This window comes from Salvelinus fontinalis, unplaced genomic scaffold, assembly GCF_029448725.1.
Source record: "Salvelinus fontinalis isolate EN_2023a unplaced genomic scaffold, ASM2944872v1 scaffold_0420, whole genome shotgun sequence".
Taxonomy (NCBI): Eukaryota; Metazoa; Chordata; class Actinopteri; order Salmoniformes; family Salmonidae; genus Salvelinus; species Salvelinus fontinalis.
In genome coordinates, this window is record NW_026600629.1 from 34,940 (window position 1) to 57,505 (window position 22,566).

Here is a 22,566-nt window from a genome sequence, read left to right on the forward strand (position 1 = left end):
AGAGAGACAGACAGATACAGAGAGAGAAAAAGAAAGAGACAGACAGACAGACAGATAGAGAGAGACAGAGAGATACACAGAGAGATAGAGACAGGCAGATACAGAGAGAGAGAGAGAGAGAGACAGACAGACAGACAGATACAGAGTGTCACGCCCTGACCTTAGAGATCCTTTTCATGTCTCTATTTTGGTTTGGTCAGGGTGTGAGTTGGGGTGGGTATTCTATGTTCTATTATTTGTATTTCTATGTTTGGGCCGGGTAGGGTTCTCAATCAGGAACAGCTGTCTATCGTTGTCTCTGATTGAGAACCATACATAGGTAGCCCTTTTTCCCACCTGTATTTGTGGGAAGTTGACTTTGTTTATGGCACATAGCCTTTAGCTTCACGGTTTGTTTTGTAGTGCTTATTGTTTTGTTCGGCGTCTTTTCTAATAAAAAGAGAATGTACGCTCACCACGCTGCGCCTTGGTCCACTTCTTTTGACGGCCGTGACACAGAGAGAGACAGAGACAGACAGATACAGAGAGAGAGAGAGAGAGAGAGAGAGAGAGAGAGAGAGAGAGAGAGAGAGAGAGAGAGAGAGAGAGAGAGAGAGAGCAAGAGAGAAAGAGAGACAGACAGATACAGAGAGAGAGAGGAGTAGGAGAAGAACAGAGGAGGAGTGACATAGAGCCATTCATACTGTACAGTCGTGGCCAAAAGATATTAATTACACAAATATTAATTTCCACAAAGTTTGCTGCTTCAGTGTCTTTAGATATTTTTGTCAGATGTTACTATGGAATACTGAAGTATAATTCCAAGCATTTCATAAGTGTCAACGGCTTTTATTGACAATTACATGAAGTTGATGCAAAGAGTCAATATTTGCAGTGTTGACCCTTCTTTTTCAAGACCTCTGCAATCCGCCCTGGCATGCTGTCAATTAACTTATTGGCCACATCCTGACTGATGGCAGCCCATTCTTGCATAATCAATGCTTGGAGTTTGTCCGAATTTGTAGGGTTTTGTTTGTCCACCCGCCTCTTGAGGATTGACCACAAGTTCTCTATGAGATTAAGGTCTGGCCATGGACCCAACATATCGATGTTTTGTTACCCAAGCCACTTAGTTATCACTTTTGCCTTATGGCAAGGTGCTCCCTCATGCTGGAAAAGGCATTGTTCATCACCAAACTGTTCCTGGATGGTTGGGAGAAGTTGCTCTTGGAGGATGTGTTGGTACCATTCTTTATTCATGGCTGTGTTCTTAGGCAAAATTGTGAGTGAGCCCACTCCCTTGGCTGAGAAGCAACCCCACACATGATTGGTCTCAGGATGCTTTACTGTTGGCATGACACAGGACTGATGGTAGCGCTCACCTTGTCTTCTCCGGACAAGCTTTTTTCCGGATGCCCCAAACAATCGTTAAAGGATTCATCAGAGAAAATGGCTTTACTCTAGTCCTCAACAGTCCAATCCCTGTACCTTTTGCAGAATATCAGTCTGTCCCTGATGTTTTTCCTGGAGAGAAGTGGCTTCTTTGCTGCCCTTCTTGACAACAGGCCATCCTCCAAAAGTCTTCACCTCACTTTGCGTGCAGATGCACTCACACCTGCCTGCTGCCATTCCTGAGCAAGCTCTGTACGGTTGTGCTCCGATCCCGCAGCTGAATCAACTTTAGGAGACGGTCCTGGCGCTTGCTGGACTTTCTTGCGCACCCTGAAGCCTTCTTCACAACAATTGAACCACTCTCCTGGAAGTTCTTGATGATCTGATAAATGGTTGATTTAGGTGCAATCTTACTGGCAGCAATATCCTTGCCTGTGAAGCTCTTTTTGTTCAAAGCAATGATGACGGCACGTGTTTCCTTGCAGGCAACCATGGTTGACAGAGGAAGAACAATGATTCCAAGCACCACCCTCCTTTTGAAGCTTCCAGTCTGTTGTTCGAACTCAATCAGCATGACAGAGTGATCTCCAGCCTTGTCCTCGTCAACACTCACACCTGTGTTAACGAGAGAATCACTGACATGATGTCAGCTGGTCCTTTTGTGGCAGGGCTGAAATGCAGTGGGGATGTTTTGGGGGATTCAGTTCATTTGCATGGCAAAGAGGGACTTTGCAATTAATTGCAATTCATCTGATCACTCCTCATAACATTCTGGAGTATATGCAAATTGCCACCATACAAACTGAGGCAGCAGACTTTGTGAAAATTAATATTTGTGTCACTCTCAAAACGTTTGGCCACGACTGTAGAGCCTGGATGGATGGATTGTGTTCTTTCTGTCAGAGTAACGTCTTGCAGAAAGTGATCTGGTTCCCTGACTGACGTACAGATCCTCCAAGAAGAGACACTAATATCCTGGGATGACACTAATGCCGAAGCGTTGGTGATTTACCCAATAAATGACTGGGAGTTTATATATGGAGTGTGCGACGTTCTTTATTTGCAAGTTACAAAGAGACAACAACGTAAGCATATACTGTAAATACAGTATGTGAATATACTGTATCAGAATGGGTTTTTTACATTTTTTGTGTTATTCTCAAAAGTTTTTAAATGCATTGTATCTACATTTGTGGTTGTATTGTGTTTTTGAATTGTCAAATAAATCAAACACAAAACAAAATAAAGTAGGCTAAATAGAAATAGAATTGCTAGAACCGGCATCCCCGTTCAAGTCAATGAGACATACTGGTGCACTGGACATAGAATCGGGAATTCTATTTCTATCTCTTGATCATGTATCATACCTGTATTGTAGAGTAACATAAGGTATATACTTCGTGGCCTCTGCAAATACATTCCTCTGCTGCCACCTGCTGTTTCTATGTATAGACAGCAACAGCATAATATATCCGTATATACAACCTCCTTGGCCTTAGAAAAGACAGAGTAGGGTATCAGCTGACCCTACCCCAATCCTAACCATAGTGGGGAAAATGCAAAACTGACCCAAGATCAGTGTCTAGGGGAAACTTCACCCCAGAGCTGTAAAGACACTCCTCTGCTGCCCCCCTATGTCTTCCTGTATTAGTGCTCCTCTCACTAGTTTGGCTGTGACCATGCAGGCCAGACGGGCTCCCCCTTCTGTTGCAGTTCAGCTTGTGCTACTCCGTAGTGAGTGTGTGATAGGGTGCGTTCCAATAACATCTCCCTTCTCCTGAAGTGTACACTTGTTCACTAGTTCCCACAAATCCCCCCCACAACCACCACACACAAAAAAAATGATACTACTATCACTTTTCATACCCTTTTTACATGTATTTCGTAATTTGACCACTTAGGGGCACCATTGTAACATGAACGGTATGCGTAATTGTATGCCATGCGTAATGGTGCTAGAGGGGTCATGTTAAAAATAAATCGTTATTTACCTGAATGTAATGACAATAAATCATTGTGTTGTCAACATGATACAATTGAGTCCTTTCCTACACAACAAAACAACCTCCCAACTATTTTTGGTGAAGTCGCCATTTTGGATACTTGAGACACCCAGCGAGCACACTGATTGGTCGATTACATGCGGAGTCCTCGTACCTGGATCACCATCCCGTGCTAAACGGCAGCATTTCCACAGCATTCGCTTGATTAGGCTACTCAGTGAGAAAGGCCCCCATCTTAGACCACTCTTCAAGAGCTGCGCTCTGGTAATGACAGCCCCAGTCAAAACTCGTTGATTTCTAGCGAGGGCGGTGCTATTACGCACCAAACGAGTGCCCTATCCAATTATCTGGAAACGCGGCTTGTGTTGTAATTGAATCCTTATTCCCCAACCGGTTGTTATGGATGGAGGTCGAGAGAGGGGTTAGTTAGTGCCTGTTGCTCTTTCCTGGTGCAGCATGTTGCACGGGGGGTCTCTCGCTTCATCAGTCCTCAGGATGGGCAGTTGGAGGGATTGAGGACGCTGCGCCGCCAACAACAATAATTCACTCGTTTTTGGAGAGACGATACGGCTAGCAGATATCTTGGCTCCACCAAGCAATACGTTCGCCTGGGTCGATAATTTAGGCTATTTTTAGGAGGAGTTTGCCTTTATTACACGTGAAGTTCAATGCTGGAATGTAATTTTTAATACGGAGTGTTTTCTTGTGTTTGGAGCGTTTTTGTGTGTGAAGAACCTGCAGAGCAACTTTTGGAACAAATTACGCATATGAAGAGGATGGTGTTTTACATGTAGAGTGAAAGTTTCGCTCTGCGCTCTGTTGGGTCATTATTGTATTACTTTTTTTCTGCTTTGCTAACCATATTCAAGAACGAAACAGGTTTAAAGTCCTGGACTGCAGGAGAAATGGCCAGCGAACTGAAACCACGGCTTTGTATCATGACAAAGAGTGAGAACGGGTATGGGTTTCACTTGCACGGTGAGAAGGGGAAGAACGGCCAGTACATTCGCAAAGTTGAGCCCGCGTCGTCAGCCGAAGCTTCGGGTCTGCGCCCGGGGGACCGTGTCATTGAGGTGAACAGGGGAAATGTGGAGAAAGATACGCACCATCAAGTGAGTATAGCACATCACGAACTGTCCAACTCCATCCGATTTTCTCTGTCAGTGGACTACATCGACATGTTTAATATGCGCCAGCAGTATACCACTGCTGGCTTGCTTCTGAAGCTAAGCAGTGTTGGTCCTGGTCAGTCCCTGGATGGGAGACCAGATGCTGCTGCAAGTGGTGTTGGAGGGCCAGTAGGAGGCACCCTTTCTTCTGGTCTAAAGAAAATGCCACAGGGCAGTAATTGGGGACATTGCCCTGTGTAGGGTGCTGTCTTTCGGATGGGACGTTAAACAGGTGTCCCGACTCTCTGTGGTCACTAAAGATCCCATGACACTTATCGTAAGAGTAGAGGTGTTTACCCCGGTGTCCTGGCAAAGTTCCCAATCTGGCCCTCAAACCATCATGGCCACCTAATCATCCCCAGTTTACAATTGGCTCATTCATCCCCCCTCCTCACCCCTGTAACTATTCCCCAGGTCGTTGCTGTAAATGAGAACGTGTTCTCAGTCAACTTACCTGGTAAAATAAGGGTTAAATAGATGTTATGAGCCTAGTGTTTCAGTAATGATATTGTCATGAAAGTGACAGACAGAGAAGGACACGGAGGGGTGAGCTACTCGGAGGGGTGAGCATCCATTGGCGTTCAAAACGTTGAAGGAGCACTTGACATTTGATTTGATACTTATTCACGACACCATTCATATGGTTTCATAAGCTTATTATACCTGTATAAAATAATCATAGTATACAACAATGGACAATACCAAAATACACCATTACTTTAGCTCCCCTAAAAAACTCAGTATTACCCCATGGAGTGGCATAATAGAAATCATACCAAAACCCTTAACAACTTTTCCAGGTTAAAATATCCACTTTTTTACGACTAGACACTGTAAGACACAGTGCATGGTTACATGGCACTCTAACCAAGTTGTTTAGTCTAGAATATTCTATGGTCTGTGAGAATAAGCAGACAGTCTAGACTTCCTTTCAGAAGTTACTGGAGACATCACACATCTCCCTATCATCAGCTGCTGAGACTGCCTGATCACACACACCACACACACACACACTCACACTGCTGTGTTGATAGTGATCTGAGTTCTTAGTGAATGGCTGTGGTGTATCTCTGATGGGCAATGGCAGCCTGAAGATGAGACAAACACACCTAAAGCAGACATAGCGGGCATGAGATTGAAGTGGAGCCAATCTATTCCAGTGATGCAGGATGTCTGAAATGGCTGTCATCATGTTAGTTGCATGTCAGCGTGTATCACCTCTGACATTGTGACCCAGGATGAGACATATAGTAAGCCCTGCACTGTAAATGTGTAACACGTTGGTTCGGTGAGCCACACTCGCATGATGAGGAACCTAGCCTGAGACCTTGTCTGAGACCTTTATAAGACCTAATACTTATAGACTTTAGCTCAGTGGGCTAACATAGTCTTGTGGCGCCCATGCAGGAGACCTGGGATCAAAACCTGGTTAGTCACGTGTACTCCAATGGGTATGCAATCAATCTGGACCTCATAACCAACTGTTGTATAAATCTCCAGAGTTCCAGACGTCCTCGTTGTGTTTACATCCCAAACCCTTCCTCCCTAGTCCCTTACCCCATGCCACTCAGCAGTAAGTCATCACTGGCGGAGACAGACTGGGATGTCTGGGACAAGGGAGACCCACTTTAGACACTTCAATAAAGAGGCTGACATGATGTAGGGTCCAGATACTGTAGAGAGTGTTGTGTTTCTGTCTCCCATCACCCCCTAGTCCCTGTAGTTCACTACTTCCTTATCATGTCAATTATCATGTTATTACTCTCATTCTCTTTCTCTCCCTATCTTACGCTTTCATCCTCTGTTCCATTCAAAGGGCTTTATTGGCATGGGAAACATATGTTTATATTGCCAAAGTGTAACGACCTGGGTGTCGGGGGGTGTGAAGTCAGACGCAGGAACAGCAGAGATTCAATACGTTGATTCTTTAATGCCCAACTGGCAAACAAAATGTCCAACACGGACTTACTGGGTGTCATAAACAACTGTCCAAAAACAAGGGAGACAAACCCAGTCCACAATACATAAACCACTCCCCGAAATCCAAAGCTACAAACGAACAATCCCGCACAAAGAAGCGTACGGGCTGGCTGACTAATAAAGCCACACTAATTACCAATGACCTAAACCCAGGTGATACAAATAAACACATAAGGAGGGGGAGGAAAAAGAGTCAGTGGCAGCTAGTAGGCCGGTGACGACGACCGCCGAGCGCCACCCGAACGGGAAGGAGAGCCTGCCTCGGTTGAAGTCGTGACACAAAGCAAGTGAAATAGATAATAAACAATAGAGTAATATATACAATAAAAAAATGAACAGTAACACACAAGTTTCAAAGGAATATACACATTTCAAATGTCATATTATGGCTATGTACAATGTTATAATGATGTGCAATAATGATCTCCCTCTCCCCACAGGTGGTGCAGAGGATCAAGGCGGTGGAGCATGAGACCAGGCTGCTGGTGGTAGACCGGGAGACAGACGAGTACCTCCGCAGCCTGCGCCTCGTCTGCACCGAGGAGATGGCTGTCCGTCTGGGGGGACCCACCTCTGTGTCCCCTGACTCACCCCCAGCCTCACCGCCCCCCTCCTCGCCCTCGGCCTCCTCACCCGCGGCCAAGAGAGAGAACGGCTCCGTGTCCAAGCTGCCCGCCACCCTGACCAGAGAGGTACCCAAGCCCACGCGAAGGTCTCCGTCGCGGGCCGCCAAGAAGGTGCGTACCCCCTCGGTTGAGACTCAATGGATGTTTACTCTGTAGAGCTGTTGTGGTGGGTTAGTGGGTTAGTGCTGCGCTGGAACAAAAGCTTCCACATGCACAAACACACACCAGAGACCACCAGCTGACATAGATAAATGCTTTTTACACTGGAGTCGGGCTGTGTTCTTGACTTAGTGCAGGGCTGGAACAAAATCCTGCACTCATATTGCACATCAGATATGGACTGAAGGCTCCTGGATCAGGGGATGGTATTTTGGGGATTATGGCTAAAGTTAGGGGATGTTCGAGAGAACATACAGTACTTACTTAGGACTTTCAATTCCTTATGGAATTACACGCTTCCAATCTCTTCCAAACTCTTCTGTCCTGCACCATTCCTTCAAGGTGTTGCTAAGTCAACCCCACTTTCTTCATGTCTTGTTCTGTGTCACCCCTCCAGGTGTTATTGGGTCTTCCTCTCTTGCTTTCACCCTGTGGGTTCCAGGTAAGATCGAGTTCAAGGTTAGCTCAAGAGTAGCTAAACCAAAACTGCTATCTGCTATCTGCTCAGTACCCTGCTGTCACAGTGTGCTGGTATTTGAATGTGGGTCAGCATTCTCTCGCTGTAGCAGCCAGAGAAGCAAGATGTATAACATCTGATTGCCTTTAGTCACAGATCTAGGGTCAGTGTATCTTCCCCAAATCATAACCTCCACTATTAGGGGAAGACATATAAATTGACCTTAGATCTGTGTCTAAGGATGACTCTGTCCTATATCCGCTGAGATCTAATTACCTGGGTCTTGTTTTTCGAGCTGGCTGACTGAGCTCCAACCTGATCTGATGGCCTAGATTAGACCTGTCCTCTATTTGAGGGGAGCCCTGTCCAAGACCTGTCAACACACAGTAGTAACAATGTGTGTGTGTGTGCGTGCGTGCGTGCGTGCGTGCGTGCGTGAGTGTGTGTGTGTGTGTGTGTGTGTGTGTGTGCGTGTGTGTGTGTGTCAGATGGCAGGATTGGTTCCAGACTTCTTGTAGTTGTAGTGGTCAGAAAGGCACTCAAAGGTCAAGGGTCATTACATCACAGTGGTTATGATTCTGACCTAATGGACAATGCAGCAATTCTCCCTGTGCCAAGTACCTCAGTGACATCCTGTGGCTGTAGAAACTACTATCCACACAGTATTACAGTAGACCTCAGAGTAGAAGTGCTGAGCTAGGATCAGTTTAGTGTTTTAGATCATAATAAATAAATAACAATAAATAAGATGGATGGACAGGGGGACCCGATCCTAGATCAGCACTCCTACTCTGTAAGGCTTTATGAATAGGGACCCTTGGGTGAACATGTTCTAGTGAATGGTTATATGTGCAGATGTCTGAAATATGATAGCCCTGGCTTATAGCCCTGGGCTGAAAACAGTTTGTTTTCTCAAATCTAGTTCAAGTATTGCATGTTGATTTGGAAAACATTTCCGTTGGGTCCCTGTCTTCCTGACAATCTACTCTGCTTTAGTTTTCATCTGCAAGATGAGGCTTCTCTGCTTCTGTTTCATGCATTCAACAGAACATGTGTTTTCACTTACGCTCGTCTTGCCAATTGGTGCACGATGCAGAACCCTTATTTCTACATAAGCACTGACAAGGCCAATCAGTGTGTGTGTGTGTGTGTGTGGGTGGGGTGGGGGGGGGCTGTGGTGCGTGTGGTGTATGTGTGCGTGCAGTGCAGTGTGTGTGTGTGTGTGTTTAGCCTTTGCTCAGCTGTGATCGCTTTGTGAGCCGTGGAGAGAAATCCCAGCAGCCTGAGGGGCCAGAAGGCCTAACTAAGCTCAGGAAATGTATCTCTCTCTCTCTCTCTCCCCCCCCCCCACACACACCCCTCCCTCTCTCTCTCTCAGTCTCTCTCTGCCCAAGCTTGCCTGAAGAGAACATAAAATACACAGAGATCCCAGAAACAAATCCTTTCCAAGTGGGAGAGGAGGAAAGGAGAGGAGAGGAAAGGACTGAGTTTGGGAAACCCTGCACAACAGCCAGTCAGTGGGCCAGTGTAGGGTAGTGTGGATGTCTGGAGGACACACACACACTCTCATGTATGCACGGCACGCACACTCACACTCTCATGTATGCACGGCACGCACACACACACTCTCATGTATGCACGGCACGCACGCTCACACTCATGTATGCACGGCACGCACGCTCACACTCATGTATGCACGGCACGCACACACACACTCTCATGTATGCACGGCACGCACGCTCACACTCATGTATGCACGGCACGCACACACACACTCTCATGTATGCACGGCACGCACGCTCACACTCTCATGTATGCACGGCACGCACACTCACACTCTCATGTATGCACGGCACGCACACACACTCTCATGTATGCACGGCACGCACGCTCACACTCTCATGAATGCACGGCACGCACACACACTCTCATGTATGCACGGCACGCACGCTCACACTCTCATGTATGCACGGCACGCACGCTCACACTCTCATGTATGCACGGCACGCACACTCACACTCTCATGTATGCACGGCACGCACACACACTCTCATGTATGCACGGCACGCACGCTCACACTCTCATGTATGCACGGCACGCACACACACTCTCATGTATGCACGGCACGCACGCTCACACTCTCATGTATGCACGGCACGCACACTCACACTCTCATGTATGCACGGCACGCACGCTCACACTCTCATGTATGCATGCACACACACACACTCTCATGTATGCACGGCACGCACGCTCACACTCATGTATGCATGCACACACACTCTCATGTATGCACGGCACGCACGCTCACACTCTCATGTATGCACGGCACGCACACTCACACTCTCATGTATGCACGGCACGCACACTCACACTCTCATGTATGCATGCACACACACACACACACTCATGTATGCACGGCACGCACACTCACACTCTCATGTATGCACGGCACGCACGCTCACACTCTCATGTATGCACGGCACGCACACTCACACTCTCATGTATGCACGGCACACACACACACACACTCTCATGTATGCACGGCACACACACACACACACTCTCATGTATGCACGGCACACACACACACACACTCTCATGTATGCACGGCACACACACACACACACTCTCATGTATGCACGGCACACACACACACACACACTCTCATGTATGCACGGCACACACACACACTCACACTCTCATGTATGCACGGCACACACACACACTCACACTCTCATGTATGCACGGCACACACACACACACACTCTCATGTATGCACGGCACGCACGCTCACACTCTCATGTATGCACGGCACGCACACACTCACACTCATGTATGCACGGCACGCACGCTCACACTCTCATGTATGCATGCACACACACACACTCTCATGTATGCACGGCACGCACGCTCACACTCATGTATGCACGGCACGCACACTCACACTCATGTATGCACGGCACGCACACTCACACTCATGTATGCACGGCACGCACACTCACACTCTCATGTATGCACGGCACGCACACTCACACTCTCATGTATGCACGGCACGCACGCTCACACTCTCATGTATGCATGCACACACACACACACACTCATGTATGCACGGCACGCACACTCACACTCTCATGTATGCATGCACACACACACACACTCTCATGTATGCACGGCACGCACACTCACACTCTCATGTATGCACGGCACGCACACTCACACTCTCATGTATGCACGGCACGCACGCTCACACTCTCATGTATGCATGCACACACACACACACACTCATGTATGCACGGCACGCACACTCACACTCTCATGTATGCATGCACACACACACACACTCTCATGTATGCACGGCACGCACACTCACACTCATGTATGCACGGCACACACACACACACACTCTCATGAATGCACGGCACACACGCTCACACTCTCATGTATGCACGGCACACACGCTCACACTCTCATGTATGCACGGCACGCACACTCACACTCTCATGTATGCACGGCACACACACACACTCATGTATGCACGGCACGCACGCACACTCACACTCTCATGTATGCACGGCACACACACACACACACACACTCATGTATGCACGGCACGCACGCACACTCACACTCTCATGTATGCACGGCACGCACACACACACTCTCATGTATGCACGCACACACACACACACTCATGTATGCACGGCACGCACCCTCACACTCTCATGTATGCACGGCACGCACACACACACTCTCATGTATGCACGCACACACACACACTCATGTATGCACGCACACACACACACTCATGTATGCACGGCACGTACACACACACACTCATGTATGCATGGCACGCACACACACACACACACACACACACACACACTCATGTATGCACGGCACGCACACACACACACACACACACACACACACACTCATGTATGCACGGCACGCACACACACACTCTCACGTAGGACTAGGGTCCTGCAGCTGGACATGCCTATGGTAATGTGTAACAAGCATTGGGTGGACGAGGAGGAGATATTTCCTGTTTCATCACAAAGGGATCATAGTGTGTTTGTGTGATATGTGCGTGCATGCGTGTGTCCACTCTAATCCACAGAGCTAAAATAATGTATTTATTTGTTGATATAGTATAGCTGGTGGCCAGGACTCATTATAAAATAATAAGGGGACAGTATCCGGTCTGCAGCCTTTAGCTGACCCCAATGCCTGTACTCTGTGTGTCCCAACTGAGAGTCCATGTTTTATAAGAGATGGATTTCAGTCTAGATATGCAATATAAAACATGGGCCATGCATCAGTAACTTCCGTTGCAGACTCCAGAGGCTGACGTAGAGTGAGCGGGGGGGGGGGGGGGGGGGGGGGTACGACTGGAACGTCCCTCCTAGCTGTCAGTACCAGCCGTCTGTCTCACACCCTGTCTCCCACACACGTCTGTTTTCCCGCCTTGGCCTCCGCTGTGGTCCGTAAAACAGACGTATAAACGTCTGACCAGCTGGATGGATGGGGGACAGGGAGGGAGGGGCTCTGTAGCAGGGCAGCTGCTCAGTCTTTCACAGGATGGCTACTCAACCACAGTTTTAGATGTGACTGTTTTGGCTACTCAGTTATCTAGAACACGAACGGACCTCTCTTTTCCTCTCCTCTCTACTGTGTATGCAGTGAGCCCAGTTAGCTACAGTAAGTGTTGTCAGGGCAGCCAGACTCCTAGGGTTACCTTGAATTCCAGGACTTCCTGGGGGGAGGAGTCGAGGGAGGAGCTGGGGTATTAGGCTCCAGTCTGCAGCCCAGTCTGTTCTGAGGCTGGAAAGTAGTGCAGGCAGCGCCTCCACAGACCCCCTGTCACCAACCATAATCACTAACACATTGACCTAATGTGTGTGTGTGTGTGTGTGTGTGTGTGTGTGTGTGTGTGTGTGTGTGTGTGTGTGTGTGTGTGTGTGTGTGCGTGTGCGTGTGCGTGTGTGTGTGCGTGTGCGTGTGTGTGTGTGTGTGTATTACTGCCTGTGTAAGTGGGTGTATGCATGCTTGTCTGTATGTCCACGTGCCACCTTTTGCATCGGTGCGTCTGTGTGTGTAGAAGTTATACGATTCTCACTGGGGTTTTCTGGGTTTTATCTCCCTTCATCTTCTGTTTCCCTGCATTCCTCTACTGTTTACACTCCTGTAGATTTGAGAGACAGCTAAGAGAGTCCAGAAGAAGAGATTGACTCAGAACCAACTGATGTCAGGCTGTACTGACTGTGTGACTAGCTGTACTGACTGTGTGACTGTAGCTGTACTGACTGTGTAACTGTAGCTGTACTGTCTGAGTGACTGTAGCTGTACTGACTGAGTGACTGTACTGGCTGTGGGACTGTAGCTGTACTGACAGTGTGACTGTACTGGCTGTGGGACTGTAGCTGTACTGACTGGGTGACTGTACTGGCTGTGGGACTGTAGCTGTACTGACAGTGTGACTGTACTGTAGCTGTACTGTCTGAGTGACTGTAGCTGTAGCTGTACTGTCTGAGTGACTGTAGCTGTACTGACTGAGTGACTGTACTGGCTGTGGGACTGTAGCTGTACTGACTGGGTGACTGTACTGGCTGTGGGACTGTAGCTGTACTAACAGTGTGACTGTACTGTAGCTGTACTAACAGTGTGACTGTACTGTAGCTGTACTGAATGAGTGACTGTACTGTAGCTGTACTGAATGAGTGATTGTAGCTGTTCTGACTGAGTGACTGTAACTCCACTGACTGTGTGACTGTAGCTGCGCTGACTGTAGCTGTACTGACTGTGTGACTGTAACTCCACTGACTGTGTGACTGTAGCTGCGCTGACTGTAGCTGTACTGACTGTGTGACTGTAGCTGTAATAACTGTAGCTGTATTGACTGTGTGACTGTAGCTGTAATAACTGTAGCTGTATTGACTGTGTGACTGTAGCTGTATTGACTGTGTGACTGTAGCTGTATTGACTGTGTGACTGTAGCTGTACTGACTGTGTGACTGTAGCTTTACTGACTGTGTGACTGTAGCTGTACTGACTGTGTGACTGTAGCTGTACTAACTGTGCTGACTGTAGCTGTACTGACTGAGTGACTGTAGCTGTACTAACTGTAGCTGTATTGACTGTGTGACTGTAGCTGTATTGACTGTGTGACTGTAGCTGTACTGACTGTGTGACTGTAGCTGTACTGACTGTGTGATTGTAGCTGTACTGACTGTGTGACTGTAGCTGTACTGACTGTGTGACTGTAGCTGCACTGACTGAGTGACTGTAGCTGTACTGACTGTGTGACTGTAGCTGTACTGACTGTGTGACTGTAGCTGTACTGACTGTGTGACTGTAGCTGTACTGACGATGTGACTGTAGCTGTACTGACGGTGTGACTGTAGCTGCACTGACTGTGTGACTGTATCTGCGCTGACTGTAGCTGTACTGACTGTGTGACTGTAGCTGCACTGACTGAGTGACTGTAGCTGCACTGACTGAGTGACTGTAGCTGCACTGACTGAGTGACTGTAGCTGCACTGACTGAGTGACTGTAGCTGCACTGACTGTGTGACTGTAGCTGTACTGACTGTGTGACTGTGGCTGTACTGACTGTGTGACTGTAGCTGTACTGACTGTGTGACTGTAGCTGTACTGACTGTGTGACTGTAGCTGTACTGACTGAGTGACTGTAGCTGTGCTGACTGTAGCTGTACTGATTGAGTGACTGTAGCTGCACTGACTGTGTGACTGTGTGACTATACTGACTGTGTGACTGTAGTTGTACTAACTGTGTGACTGTAGCTGTACTGACTGTGTGTCTGTAGCGAGAGAGAGAGCTAGAGTAGAGGGAGGGAGGGAGGGAGGGATGTAATATTATGTACATATGTAAATAGTGGTGGACATAAAACTCAAAACAGGAAGGAGAACGTTTTCTCATTTTCATCCATAAGCACAGCAGGATTACCTATACAGTAATGTGAGTCGTGTCCAGCTTTCTAAAAAGTCTTATTTAACGACTTTAATAGAATCCTACTGAGGACAATGACTGGAGCTGCAGAGGGAGTGGGACAGTTATATAACACATATTATAAACTGGGAGGTTTGAGTCCTGAATGCTGATTGGCTGACAGCCGTGATACATCAGACCGTGTACCACGGGTAGGACAAAACATTTGTTTTTACAACTCAAATTACGTTGGTAACCAGTTTATAATAGCAATAAGGCACCTTGGGGGTTTGTGGTATATTATGGCCAATATACCATGGCTAAGGTCTGTATTCAGGCACTCCGCATTGCGTTGCATAAGAACATCCCTTAGCCGTGGTATATTGGCCATATAACACACCTCCTCTGGCCTTATTGCTTAATTAACAGGGGGTGTGGGTATATCTGAAGGCTGCTCTCCACACAAACACAAGCACTCACACACGCACACAAAGAGAGAGAAAGAGAGACACACACGCACGCACACACACACTGACAGGGGTCTAGATATTACAGTAGGCTGCTCTGTCTAACCTAGCCAAGACTATTTCCTCCAGGTGTATATATATAGACTGGTGTAAAGAGACTCACTCCAGGGCCTAACAGCGGCTAACAGCTTCCTGAGACATAATCAAAGAAATCAAGGAAACAGAACACCCAAACAGAGGGGCGACGAGAGGGGCGACGAGAGAAGATTGTGTCATTATCGAATGAAACAGTTTCATCTTTTGTTTGCCTCTCTCTCTTTCTCTCTCAATTTCAATTCAATTTGAGGGCTTTATTGTTTAGATTTGCCAAAGCAAATGGGGGCTCCCAAGTGGCGCAAAGGTCTAAGGCACTGCATCTCGGTGCAAGAGGCGTCACCACAGTCCCTGGTTCGATCAAAAGGCTGTGTCATATCCAGCTGTGATTGGGAATCCCATAGGGCGGCAAATTTGTTCTTAACTGACTTTTCTTTTTAAAGCAGGTGGAATAGATAATAAACAAAAGTGAAATCAACAATAAAAAAATCGATTCACACACTTGCCAATCAGACCTTACCATTGGATGAATGAGTAGGTTTTAACTTGCCAGTGAAATGGCGAAGGAAATGAAAACGGAACCATGTGGTCATGAGGATGTATCCCTTACCTTTCCACACAGCTTAGTCAGCAGCTATCACCTTAACACTTACCCAGTCACACAAACACACCCCCCTCTCTCACCTTCTCCAGAAGAGGCGGGGCTTAGTCTTGTATTGTCACCAGCACCCGTGATAAAGTGTCAGGTGTCACTTTCTCACAGCATCACACAGAGCAGCCTCAGCCAGACAGACACACACACACACACACACACACACACACACACACACACACACACACACACACACACACACACACACACACACACACACACACACACACACTACTCTTCTCATGCGTCTGTGGTGCTGGTGGTTGAGAACAGGTGTGTGACATCATTAGGACTGTGTCTGTGTGCGTGCTCATTCACAGTTATATCACCTTACTGTGTTGGCATCAAGCAAAACTATTATGTCACTTGGTTGTGTGGGGGTTGGCGCCACTCATTATGACGTCAGTAGAGTGTGTACGTGTTGGGGGGAAACAGGTAAAAAAAAAAAACTTGTTGACCTCCATATCTGTGTCGCGCACACACCCACACACACACACACACACACACACACAGACAGACAGACAGAGAGACACACACAGACAGACAGAGAGACACACACACACAGACAGAGAGACACACACACAGAGACAGAGACACACAAACACAGAGACACACACAGAGACAGAGACACACACACACAGAGAAAGAGACACACACACTAGTGATATGTGGGTTGACTCATAACCCGCTTGCCCCGATGTTATATCCACGGGGCGGGCGGGTTTCGTGTCATTAAATATTGTTGTTATGTGTGATGATTCTGAGACACTATGCAAATTCGATGGTCACAAGACAGACTTCAAATAGGCCTGTGGCATGTCAAGGGAACTGTAGCCTACTGTTTAGATGGGTTAACTGGAAACTGAAATCTGGACGCTGACTGTAGGTCTATAACCTCTCAAATAGCTTTATTATTAACTCCTGCAGAATTAAGCATTTCTTGCAGTAAAATCATACACCAAATGTAGGCACAATTTGGACTTGGGAACAGGACTGGAGAAATAGGATTTCTTTCTTTCAGCGTCTTGAGAGAGAAAGCAAATGCGCAGTTAGATACCGTCTGTAGAGGTGCTGTCTTCATCAGCATCATAAAATGTGATAGTATTTCGGCCACATAAAATATGCATCCAATCAGAACTGAAATCTGATCAGAAACTCATCGGTTTGTTTTCACAGCTTTCTATTTCCTGACAATCGGTCAGACTGATGTCATCTGGACATCTTTTCACAGAAAATCTTTCTGTTTCTTTGTGTTACTGCATTTTCTCCCCAGTCACTAAATGTCTTTGCTCCGCGAAGGAAGATGACAGAGAGAACTTTACTGACGTCAACTAGATTGAAGCACTCATTCTATCGATCTATTACATTATTCTGTTGAGCAAGTGTTTATTTAGTCATCTAGGGCAACATATGAGAGAAGCTATGTGTATATAATTATAGACAAAATATAGAAAATTATAAGCAGAAACATAATATCTCAATTATTTAAAAAAAACAGTCCTGCCCCCCTATCAAAAAGTATGGGACTGTAGCCACATGCTCTATGTTTGGGGTCGGGTGCTGGCCTCAGACTTTCACATATAGTTGGGCAGTTGACGATGTTTTATTAGCAATTGCAGGCGGGTGAACAAACAGCTGTCCCGCACACCGCTAACACACACACACACAGTAATGTTCACAAGCACCTCTTAACATCTTCAAAGCAAATACAATTTTATTTGTTACTTGTGCTGAATACAACAGGTGTAAACTTTACCGTGAAATGCTTACTTACGAGCCCTTAACCAACAATCCAGAGTAAAAGAAAACAATTTGCTAAATAAACTAAAGGTAACCCAATGAAATAACAATAACGAGGCTATTTACAGGGGGTATCGGTACTGAGTCAATGAGCAGGGGTACAGGTTAGTCCAGGTAGTTGAGGTAATATGTAGGTGGGGGTAAAGTGACTATGCATAGATAATAAACAGAGAGTAGCAGCACCGTATGTGAGAAATGTGAATGTATGTGTGTGGCGTCAATATGCAAGTGTGTGTGTGTGTGTGTGTGTGTGTGTGTGTGTGTGTGTGTGTGTGTGTGTGTGTGTGTGTGTGTGTGTGTGTGTGTGTGTGTGTGTGTGTGTGTGTGTGTGTGTGTGTGTGTTGGAGTGTCAGTGTAGTATGTTTCGGTGTGTGGTTAGCATCCAGTGGGTATACATCGAGCCTGTGCGAGAGACTCAGTGCAAAGAAATATGACTCAAATAAGGGGGTCAATGTAAATAGTTTGGGTGGCCATTTGATGAACTGTTCAGCAGTCTTGTGGCTTGGGGGTAGAAGCTGACCAGGAGCCTTTTCACATCCGCCTGATAAACAACCTCTTCACCCACACATGCACAAGCACGCACATACACCCTTTCCCATCCACTCTTAATACTAAGACTGTATATATATACCTAATACTGAACCCATGGTGGAACCTGGTGAGGAAGACATGGCGGAACCTGATGAGGAAGACATGGTGGAACCTAGTGAGGAAGACATGGCGGAACCTATTGAGGAAGACATGGTGGAACCTAGTGAGGAAGACATGGTGGAACCTGGTGAGGATGACATGGTGGAACCTAGTGAGGATGACATGGTGGAACCTATTGAGGAAGACATGGTGGAACCTATTGAGGAAGACATGGTGGAACCTATTGAGGAAGACATGGTGGAACCTGGTGAGGAAGACATGGTGGAACCTGGTGAGGAAGACATGGTGGAACCTGGTGAGGAAGACATGGTGGAACCTGGTGAGGAAGACATGGTGGAACCTGGTGAGGAAGACATGGTGGAACCTAGTGAGGAAGACATGGTGGAACCTAGTGATGAAGACATGGTGGAACCTAGTGAGGGAGACATGGTGGAACCTAGTGAGGAAGACATGGTGGAACCTAGTGAGGAAGACATGGTGGAACCTAGTGAGGAAGACATGGTGGAACCTGGTGAGGAAGACATGGTGGAACCTGGTGAGGAAGACATGGTGGAACCTGGTGAGGTGGAAACACTGACAAACTGCCCTGTCTTCAAAGTCCCTACGTCTGCTGCTGTTAGTTCAGTGATGATTATGAGGCCAGCCAGGGACATGTTGCTATTGATGTGGCGTTGATGTGGCTATTCTTCCCACAGTGGTTGAGGCCAGGGATTTTCTGTTGAGTTTACGACACTGCTTCTGCTGGTTTTGAAGCCATATTGACCCAGAAACCCCTAGCCACAGCTGGGCATAGCGTTCTCTGTCAGAACACACACTGTGAGGGTTTTGTTGTTCTTCTGTCAGACTCTGTACTGGTGATTTTCTCTCTGAACTGTGAGTTGCTGTGAAAATTGGGCATCTTTTTGTGCAACCCCTAATGCCTTTTGGAGACTCTCCCTCCCTCTCTGTCCCCCTCCTCTCTCCCCAGTCAGACTCTGTACTGGTGTCTAAGTCTTGATGTAGTTGACAGAACAGAGTAAGTTGTTTACTGTCAAATCCTCTGAGCTTTTGGTAAATCCACTTGTTTCTGTGGGATTGAGGTCGTTGCTTATGTCTCCAGTGATTTCATTCCCCCACTGGGCACAGACGTCAGTTCAACGTCTAGTTTTTAGTTACCTTTTGGTTGAGTGTCAACTAACGTGAATTCAACGTGAAAGCAACAAAACAATTCACCATGTCATTGGATTTAGGTTAAAAGTTGGCTGAAGAAAATACAACATTCCCTTATGTTGATGACTTTTTGCAAATCCAATCAGTTGATTCAACTTCATCACATTGATCATTTTTTGTTGTGTAAATGATGTGATTCAAGCAGTCTTTGCCAAGTGGACAGTTACCGTATGTACCCCACTTCCATTTTCCCAGTGTCTGTAAAGTAACATTAGCTTAGTGCAATCACCTGTGTGTGTTTGTGTGCTGTACTCGTGCCCTATGTGAGTTGTATACTGGTACGGTCATATGCAATTGGTTGAATAGGTGCTAGTATCTCTCCAGGTGTCGCCATCCACTGTGTCAGAACACACTGACACACTCTCCAGTCTGAAGCGTGTGTCTGGACCAGGGCAGGGTTAGACTAGTGATTGACCTACTCCCTCATAAGCTTGGATGTTCTTCTTGCAGCGTAGAGACCCAGACACACACACACACAACCCTCCTCCTGCATTACAACATCATGTTGAGGCTTTATGAAGGAAGGCCTAACTGGAAACATCTGCTCTTCTCTACCTCTCACATCTGTATATATAAACAACCCGGGGGGTGGTCCTAATAAGTGTGTGTGTCCTAATATGTGTGTATGTGTGTGTGTCGTAATGTGTGTGTGTGTGTGTATATGTGTGTGTGTGTGTGCGTGTGCGTGTGGGTGTATATGTACGTGTGTATCAGGTGATGGTGAGGTCAAACAGACACTGATCTGAATCTAAACACTAACAGAGAGACTAAACACCACAAACAGAGAATAAACAACGAATAGCTACAATCTGCAGCTAGCTGTCAGTCCTTACCAGGGATGGGCACGGTTATTCCAATATCCAAACGGACTTCAGTATTCAATTACCCGGGAGAGTATAAAAAATATATATATTAAAAAGATAGGCCGATTTTAATGAAAAGGCTTTGTCTAAAATCTAATTCAATTATCTATGACATTGCTACATACAAGGACAGACATTTTAATAAAGCAACGGTTTTCTGACAGTTTTTCACGCGTAGCTTGTTATCGTCGTTAATCAAAGCAGCACCACAGTGAGGCTCCAAGTGAAGTGGGAGATTTCTAATAATGCTGAATGGAATTAGAATTACAGAATGAAGTTGGCTAAATGAGAAGGAGTGGGCTACAATGATCAACCAACAGGGAGACTGTTGTTTAATATGACTGGAGTTGTTGTAGACAAGGACGCGGGGAGCGCAGCAGAAAACATCAATTAGCCTTGCTAGCTAGCTAACTGGCTTGTGTACTTAGCTAGTTTCTTTATATCGATTTGATGCAGTCAAGAAACACACGAGCAGATAGGATGATCTCTCTCTCTCTATGTCAGACACACCAGCCCCTTCTCCTCTAGCACCCCTCCCCCATCTATCTGCTGAAACAACAAGCACCGTGGACCACCTCTCCTGAGTCGCGCAAGTCCCCACTCATGTACTTCAACTATCCAGATTTACCAAGGGGGAAAAATCAGGATATTATAAGAATAGTGAAATCATTTCCAAGTCTCATCCCTAGTTCTCACTACATGATACCATATCACTGCATGATACCTCAGTAGGAAATGATGGAGCTTAAGATGGGAATCTGATCCATATTCATGTGTCCTCCTCGGTCCTCCTCTGCAGGGCTGCTGGTGCAGCAGTGGAAGAGAATCTGCGTGGGAATAAATGGATGTAGAGAACATGGTGTGGGGTTAGGGTCAAGGTCAGAGGTTAGGATTGAATAAACACAGATACAAGGCAGGGAGGGAGGGAGAGAATAATGATAGAGAGCTGGAGTAGAGTGAAAGAGTGTTGTGTTGAAGGAGAGAGAAAAAGACTGAAGCAGTAAGAGGAAGGAGGTGAGAGAACGAGAGAGGGAAGAGATAAGAGAGAGAGTTGTGTGTTAGAGGATGTGTTCTTGGGTGCCAGCTATAAAGCAGATAGAGGATCCATGACTAATGGATCCAGTGGACAACTGCTTTGTAAATACAGTTGTAGAGTACAATGATGACACACACACTTCTCTCTTTTATCTGTTGAAGCACAACAGGTTGTTCTGGATCATATGAACTTCATAAATCCCTTCTTTCACCTCTTCTCTTTCTTTTCTCCAATTCCCACATTTCTCATCTCTCCATCTGCAAAGGGATTTTGCTAATGTTGTTTTTGTCTTGCCTCATTGTTTTGATGTAATTGTGTGGGTAGTTTTCTGCCAGTTTTTCTCTGTGTGAGAACTTGTGTAAAGTATCATCTGGCTCTTTGCTGTCTCACATTGGGTCTCAGTCTGTCTCACGTCAGTTCTCAGTAATGGGATAAAGATGACTGGGGTCGGCTCCACTCGAGAGGGACACAGTACAGGAGTCTTCTGGAGTCTGGAGCCACTCAGCTGAGAAGAGAGCTGAAAGCACAAAGCGGCTGGGTTAAAACACTCATCTCCTGGGCCCATATTCACTAAGTGTCTCAGAGTAAGAGTGCTGATCTGAAATCAGTTTTTTTTTGCTTTTAGATCCTAGTATATGTATTTATATGGAGAGGTGGGACCTGATCCTAGATCAGCACTCTGAGACTATTTGTGAATACAGGCTATGGTCTGTAGGCTGTCACTGAACCACTGAGACTGATCTCATGTCTCACCTTTACCTAATCGCTCAGTGACTCTCTTCCACCCAAAAAGAAGGCTATAGATATATAATCATGTCCCATATGGAATAATGTAGTGTTTCCTCATCTGTACTGTGGTAATGGTGAGTCATGGCAAAGCAATGTGTCCTATTTCTTTCTAAAACATGAACGCCAGTAACCCAGTGTTTATCAGTCCCAGTGCTATACACCTTCTCCCCCATCTCTTCTGTTCTTCCCTCCATCTCCACTCCAGTCTCCTCTCCAGCCCCCTCTTCCCCAGTCCCTGCTGAAAGCCAGCTGTGTTATGTCCAGATGTGGGCGTCTGGAGGGGCCAAGG

General features: G+C 46.6%; 1 protein-coding gene across 2 annotated transcripts in view; it reads left to right on the forward strand.

Annotated features, from left to right (window-relative positions):
* The first annotated feature begins 3,370 nt into the window (after positions 1–3,370).
* The window catches only part of LOC129845991 (Na(+)/H(+) exchange regulatory cofactor NHE-RF2-like), a 64,999-nt gene continuing 45,803 nt past the window's right edge, over positions 3,371–22,566 (forward strand). The window contains exons 1-3 of one of the 2 annotated variants that reach the window (XM_055913982.1): positions 3,371–4,486; positions 6,964–7,260; positions 7,706–7,750. In XM_055913982.1, coding sequence (XP_055769957.1) covers positions 4,280–4,486; positions 6,964–7,260; positions 7,706–7,750 — 549 coding nt within the window. In that variant the 5' untranslated portion in view covers positions 3,371–4,279. The remainder of the gene's footprint in view (positions 4,487–6,963; positions 7,261–7,705; positions 7,751–22,566) is intronic. The other variant, XM_055913983.1, reaches the window with a different exon arrangement.